Raw genomic sequence first — 7807 nt, 5'->3', positions numbered from 1 at the left:
CATACCAAGTCCAATAATCTCTTTCTTATTGTCAAACTATTCACTTAAATAAAACAATGATTTTCGTGAGACTCTCCTAATCCATTCAAGAAACAATAATTATTCAATACATTCATCAATATCAATAATTCTCAACGACATCTACCCTATCTCTTGAATTTGTATCCACCACAATCATCATGATAACTTTACGCATACTAGCTCCATTTAATTCCTCCTTGGCCATCAAATTAACAAGCATAAACTATTAAACTAAACAAAAAGACTACTGCCAATTAACTCATAAACTATTAAATTAAACTAAACCAATATTTTTCCTATTACCAATATTTATAAAGACTATTGCCACATCCAAGAATACTAAACTAAACAAAACCAAGTCATTAGAATAATCTACTATTAAAATTGTAATCCACACTTAAATCCTCATCATCACATAATTCACTAGTAACACATTTTTCATAAGTTTCTCAATTAAGAACTCGTCAAATTAACTCATATAAATTTTCATGATTCATCAACATTTAGGATTTAGCACATGATAATAAGAATATGCAAATGGATATATGTCAATGAAATTAATTTTATATAAACAAGAGCATAAAGAGTAAGGAAAAGCAAAAAGGAATCAAGAAGGATTTACCTTCTGTTTGACAGCAGCAAGAAACGAAGATGAAGATGAAGATTGATTTCTGGGTTTGACAGCAGCAAGGATTTACCTTCAGATTCGAAAATTGATTTCTGGGTTTGTGAAGATGAAGATGAACACAAGAAACAAACACAAATCTTGATGCTTAATCTTACGTTTGTGAAGATGAAGAAGAGGAACGAAGCAAATGAAGATGAAGATGAAGCGTTTTTTCAATGGGTTTGAGAGAACGAAGCAAACTGTATAGTGTACGTTGTAGTCGAGTTTTGTGAAAAAAGAAATTGCGGGTTTACGTGTTGTGTACATTAAGCAAACTGTATAGTGTACGTTGTAGTCATAACCCTTGAAATATATTTAAAAAATGTAAATTAGTGCTGTAACCTGTAATCATATCATCATTAAACTGCAAATATGTATAATTATGAGTTAAGAGAGTAGAAAACACTCCCAAGCAAGACAATTATGGCGAATCTAGCATGGCATAACATGTAAGTTATTAATGAAAACCATGAAGTGCGCCGCAATAGAATATCATTGACACCTCTTATTTGTTGGTGCATTTGATTCGTAATGCTACAATTAACATTGCGACTATCCAATCAATCCTTATATATATAATCTTATGTTGCATCCCTTTCATTAATTAACAAACTAAAGGCCTGAGCTTCTTATCATCCTTCTATTAGGTAATGAACAGTCCAATATTTTCCGTAGTTTAATTGCCTTGTGTTTTTTCTTCCTTGTATCGAATGTGAGTTTATTTCATAGTGCTCATGTTTTATCACTTACTAAGTATTTGGATTATTAGATTTTGTTAGTATTACCTTCATTTGAAATTAGTTGCTACACCAATTAATAAATTAGTTGTTGCACTTGCATAATAACTATTATTATTCCATATTGTTTTAAATTTAGTTGCTACACATAATAAAATAAGAAATTCGTTGCTACACTTGCATAATTACTATTATTAATCAAACCATATTGTTTTACATTTTATTCTTTATGAATAATAAAAAATATATAATTAATTGAGTTCTTGTTTAATTCATTTTAATACATATATTCTCACAATATCATCTTGTATAATTTTTATTTATGCATAATTCTTGATACTAAAAATTAAAATTTTGAATTGGTTTTAAAGAAAACAAGTAGAACAACTAATTTTAAGCAGATGAAATATATTTCCTTACTTAGTGATCGACCGGGCAGGGGAAATGATGAAGGTTTATTTTGGGTGTTATTTTGGGATACATTTGAACAAGTTCAAATAATTGGATATCTCATTTAGAGATTGCTCTTAAAAAAGACAGTTTGTAATGAAATATGTTCATTCAAATAAAAATTTCAATGGAAAAAGACTAATTTAGAAAATTCTGCAACTATGATTAATGTTACTAGAAATATATTAAGATTAGTAATTAGTAATATTGTACTACATGTTACACAAATTTTGAGATGGTTTCATGGTGAGACTATTTTTAAGGTGTACTAATTATTTAGTTAAATTCTAATTACATGCTTGTGCTTGATTTTAACAGGTTGTTGTAAACAATTAAAAATCCTTATTATACATATGATGGAACATTTAGCACTATTATCTTTATTTCTGGGAATTCTGGCTCTGTCAAATATCGCGGAAGAAGTTTATGCCGACAGTCCATATAAATATTTTGATTTGAATTTAACATATGGAATTATATCTCCTCTTGGAGTTCGCCAAAGGGTACGTTCGTTTTTTGTGATAGTCATTTCTTTGAGTCATAGAAGAAAGGTTGCATGCTAATATTTTGCATCTAATTGCAGGGTATTCTTATAAATGGACAATTTCCTGGTCCAACAATTGATTGTGATACCAACGACAATATATTTATCACGGTCCATAATAATTTAGACGAGCCAATTCTAATCACATGGTTAGTGTTTAAGCACCGCATTCTTATTCTTATCTTGCAACGTACGTACGATTAAAGCTTAAGTTACGTGCTAATACTTATTCAATAGTTAACAAATATTTTGGATTTTCACTTACAAAGTTTTATAAAATTTAGAATGTCTTGAGTAGTAAACTATAGAACATTCAAGGATATTATGAATGAGATAACACAAATTAATTTTTGAATGAAATAATCGTCTCATGGTAAAATTATTTTTATTGGGATGACCTATGTATATTTACATTTGAAAATAGTCAATTGGATTAATTGTCTAACTTATATGGATTTATCTCATGGTAAAATATTCTCGTACAAGACAAACTGTAATTTTTTTGACATGCTGAGATGGAAGTTTTGGATCCCCTAACCCAAATTCTAGCTTCGACTGGGCTAATAGTGTGTATTGTGTGTAGGAATGGGGTTTGGCTAAGAAAGATGTCTTGGCAAGACGGTGTACTTGGAACGAACTGTCCCATTCAACCATACTCAAACTGGACATACAGATTTCAAGCCAAGGATGAGATAGGTAGCTATATGTACTTCCTCTCCACTGCAATGCATCGAGCTGATGGAGGTTTTGGTGCTTTCAATATTCATAGAAGACCTGTCATTTCACTTCCTTACCCTGTTCCTGTGGGTGAATTTACCCTCCTTGTTGGAGATTGGTACAATGAAAAACGTCCTCAGGTATTGACGTATTGTAAACCTAGCTTCTTTACTTCTTATTAATCTAACAATGCATACTACTAAAATGCGCACACGTTTAATTCTAATGCACAAATTTAATCAATAATATCTATTATTCTGTATAATAATTATTATAAAAATTTAATATAAATAATATTCATATTAAGACGAATCAAGCAACATCTTGTTGAAGGAAGATGAATAAATATTAGAATAATTCTAATGCTACATTTATTTTGGAACAGAAGAACTTTGAAAACATTAAACTAGAATTCATTCTAATTTTCTTTATTTATTAATAACTAAGTACTATAATAGCCCGTTTGGTAGGTGGTATTAAGTGGTTATAATGGGAATGATTTATAATGTAAAATTTAAACAAAAGTTTCATATCATTTTCATGCTAATTAAACTTTGATCACAAAAAAGTTTTTTTTTTTTTTTTTATAAATTTCCATTACCACCTCCCCAAATGGTAATGCATTGGAAAATATTTTATGAAGAAAATGGGATGATTGAAGTTGGACAAGCATGGCCATTAAAATAGCCAATAGATTTTCAACTAAAATTACACTAATTTTTCATTCCCATTACCATCATCTAATACCAACTACCAAACAGGCCGTAAAAGGCCTAAAATGATTTGAAATTCTAAATTAGTTTCATGTATATAATTGGTACTAGTACATAAATGGAGCAGCATTTATGCTAAAACATAAGTTGGATTATGGTTATGGTATGCCTATGCCTGATGGTTTGCTGATCAATGGGAAACCAAGCAAAACCATCTTCTCTGGTAAAACAAAGAAAACTTATTTGGTTCGTGTGTCCAATGTTGGAATTATGACTTCCATTAACATAAGGATTCAAGGACATAAATTGAAGCTGGTTGAGGTGGAAGGTTCTCATGTACTTCAGGAAACTTATGACTCACTTGATGTTCATGTGGGTCAATCTTTGGCTTTTTTGGTTACCCTAAATGGCCCTGTTAAGGACTATTACATTGTGGCTTCCACTCGGTTCACTAAGAAGACATTAAAGGCTTCAGCAATCCTACATTATAAAGGTTCTAAGGTTAAAGCTTCTGGTCCATTACCTGTTGGTCCTACTTATCAAGTTCATTGGTCTATGAAACAAGCTAGAAGCTTCAGGTAACAACTTGCGCCTTTTGTCATCTTATACTATTCGCAAACATTGTAAAAACTAGCTTCGCGATATATTTTTTTCAAACATGTGATTGCACGTTATGTTGAAAAATTAAAGAGAGGTATGTTTGATGGGCTACATGATCCTATTACCATTTGATTTTAAGAGGCAGGACTCTCATTGTACTTGTTTGCAGTTAATTCTTTTCTTGTTGGTCTTGTTAAGTACAAAACCTAATGAAAAATTTATTAGAATTATGTAGAGAATAGTTAATATAATAGTTTGGGTCTTGTTTTTTAGACTGAATTGGCGTAGTTTGGACTAGCTCTAGTTCCAATAATAAATAATTGAAAAAATTATCCGGAATAATCCCACTTATTGTCCTAAATAATTGGTTAGAATATGCATATTTGCATTTAATGTTTTTAAACTCAAATGAAACTTATTCCGGATTTATAGATTTAAATCTGATTGATAATGTATTTTAGACCTATATTCGACCTTATAATTCTCCACATGAAGTAAAACGCATTAGAACCGATTACTAGCGTGTCTGAAAATAGCTTAAAACTTTCGCATACTTTAAATCTACTTAAAATCATAAGTTTTGAGACAAACTCTAGCTAGAGACCCGATTCAAATTAAAACACGATCATCCCTAGTTGTGTTAACATAGCTAGGATTGGTATTCCTTGGTGGCTATCCCTAATATATAGTATATCTATATATCTACAGATGGAATCTTACTGCAAATGCTGCAAGACCAAACCCTCAAGGAACATTCCGTTATGGAGGAATCAAGATAACAAAGACAATAATAATGGGAAATTCAGCACAGAAGCTTAAAGAGAAATTCATTGACAAGCTGTATTATGGAGTTAACAATGTTTCCTATGTAAATCCAACCACACCATTAAAACTGGCTGACTATTACAACATTCCTCGTGTATTCAACCTTAAGACTAGCAGGAATAAACCTACGCCCGGTCCTATGATCCGAGGCACCGCTGTTTATGGGTTGGAACTTCATGATTTTGCTGAAATCATCTTCCAAAACGATGAGTCCACAATCCAATCTTGGCATCTTGATGGCCACAACTTCTTTGTTGTTGGGTAAGTTTTAGGTTTTACGTTTATTTCAGCGTTAATTCTTAATTATTTAGTTTTAAAATCTCATACAAGAAAGGTAAATATGTCAGATTTGGTGCAAACAAATGGAGTCCACAAATGAGGAGTAAGTATAATATGGTGGATGCAGTCTGGAGAAGTACAGTCCAGGTAAACTAAAATACACAACATATTAGACAAATTAGTAATTAAGACCGTCTCATCGTAAGACGATTTCATATGGGTTAATCCAATTTTTAAATTTTTAAAATTTAATGAAAAAAATTAATTAACAGCTATGTAAGTTTGATTTAGGGCTGCTTGTATGGGTCCATCTCACGGTGAGACGATGTCATACAAAACTTGCTGAACGTATTATATTATAAGTAGATCGTTCAACGGGGCGGGGCCAACTACAAGTTCGGGACCAGGTTCATTTTAAAAGGATCTAATCCGTCAATTTTATAAAAAATCAATTGGCTTTTTAATTGGTTGACCAATAAAACAAAATTAGAAAATGAATAAAATAAGTTTTTTGAAAAAAAATTTAAAAATAAACTTTTGAAAATTTTTATTTCTACTATATATATATTTGTGTCCGAGTCTAAGGTTAGAGATTCTTCGCCGTTATAAACAACGATGATAGAAGCTGGTAAAAAAAAGTCAAAATCCTATCCCTTTAATAACATTAGAAATGAAAAAAAAGTTGTTTGCTGTCAAATGCTTATTTTTTGTCTTTAAATGTTGTGATATTATCTCATTTTGTTCACCGCTAACAACAGAGAAAAAAGAATTTTGACTTTTTTTGACCAATTGCTTTGTTAACACTTAGTAACAATGAACAAATATCTGACCTTAGCTTTGACATGAAGATGCTTATTTTTCGAATTAAAATTTTTTGAAGTTTATTCTTTTCAAATTATTTTGGGAATTATTTTTCGAAAAAAAGCTAATGATTGTAGCCTCATGATATATTATATTATTAGAGTATATATAAACATATGTTGGAGCGTTAACTACTAACTTAAGCTTTTGGTTGAGTTGTTCCTTTAACTAACTTTAAATAATAAGGTGTGGATAAGGATAAAAGTTTAACATATCACTAGGTTGGTTTTTTATGCAATATTAAGGAAGGAATGAACTCTTTTGAACTAAAAGCTCAAACTCATGCTTGTATGTTGTAGCCTATTATGTCATGTATTCTACTACTAGTACTTTAATGACCCGTTTGGTTGTCGGTATTAATTGGTGGGAATTTTAATGAAAAACATAGTATAATTTTGATCGAAAAATCTCTTGACAGTTTAATGATTATGTTTAATCTCTTTCAACGATCTCATTTTCCTTACAAATTTATTTTAATGCATTATTATTTATAACGGTGATATTAGGTGATTATGGAAATTTCTGAACAAAAACAGTTTTTTTTTATGATAAAAGTATCATTATCATGGGAATGACACATATCAAGAAAATTCAAAGTACACGTTATTTCATCACCATCTTTTAGTACCAACAACTAGATGGACTATTAAATCTTCATTAGAATAATCCTTCAAGTTTTATTATACATATAGGTGTATCCAAATGCATGGACGGCTATACTAGTATCACTGGATAACAAAGGAATGTGGAATTTGAGGTCAACAATTTGGCATAGGCAATACCTTGGTCAGCAAGTTTACCTACGAGTATGGAATAATGAAAGAAGCATCAGAACAGAAAATGAAATTCCTTCAAATGTTCTCAAATGTGGAAAGGCAACTAATTATTAGATCATGCTTACTCTTTCAGTTCTCCTTTATCAATGTATGTACAAAAATATATCATACAATATAAAATATAATAAAGATTGATGTTGGAAATTATAAATTTCATATTTTATAAGTCAAATTATGTAGAAGAATTTTAATAGTTAAATCATTGAAATTATCCAACTTAATATTCCACATAATAATAATTATCATAATCATCATACCCAATATATCCTACTCATGGAAACTATGATTAGGGTCTAGTGAGGAATGAAAAACAAAAACACATATCCATAAAGGAGTGTAGCCAAAGAGCCCTTCAGCTTGAGGAAGACTCCCAGATAGAAACGTTCCTGCAACGTGAAACACTGAGTGAAGATGAACCCACAGGCCTACATCTTGTAACACAAGCAAAACCATTAGCATGAATAAAAATAAAAATAACTAGAAAAATAAATAAATAAATGACTAAATGATTGATATTTAAATAGGCAAACATCAAGAATAGAAACATGTAAGAGATA

At 30.5% G+C, this 7807-nt stretch overlaps 1 protein-coding gene across 1 annotated transcript; it reads left to right on the top strand.

Moving 5' to 3' along the window:
* Positions 1-1294: 1294 nt before the first annotated feature.
* LOC130807799 (L-ascorbate oxidase homolog) lies at positions 1295-7394 on the top strand. The gene is made up of 8 exons (XM_057673141.1): positions 1295-1335; positions 2194-2378; positions 2459-2568; positions 3003-3276; positions 3961-4427; positions 5158-5535; positions 5622-5700; positions 7107-7394. Exons 2-8 carry the CDS (start codon positions 2229-2231, stop codon positions 7302-7304), a joined length of 1656 nt encoding a protein of 551 aa, XP_057529124.1. The 5' UTR covers positions 1295-1335; positions 2194-2228; the 3' UTR covers positions 7305-7394.
* The last annotated feature ends 413 nt before the right edge of the window (positions 7395-7807 follow it).

The sequence above is a fragment of the Amaranthus tricolor genome, chromosome 3 (assembly GCF_026212465.1).
Source record: "Amaranthus tricolor cultivar Red isolate AtriRed21 chromosome 3, ASM2621246v1, whole genome shotgun sequence".
NCBI lineage: Eukaryota > Viridiplantae > Streptophyta > Magnoliopsida > Caryophyllales > Amaranthaceae > Amaranthus > Amaranthus tricolor.
This window is presented reverse-complemented; position numbering and strand designations above follow the sequence as displayed.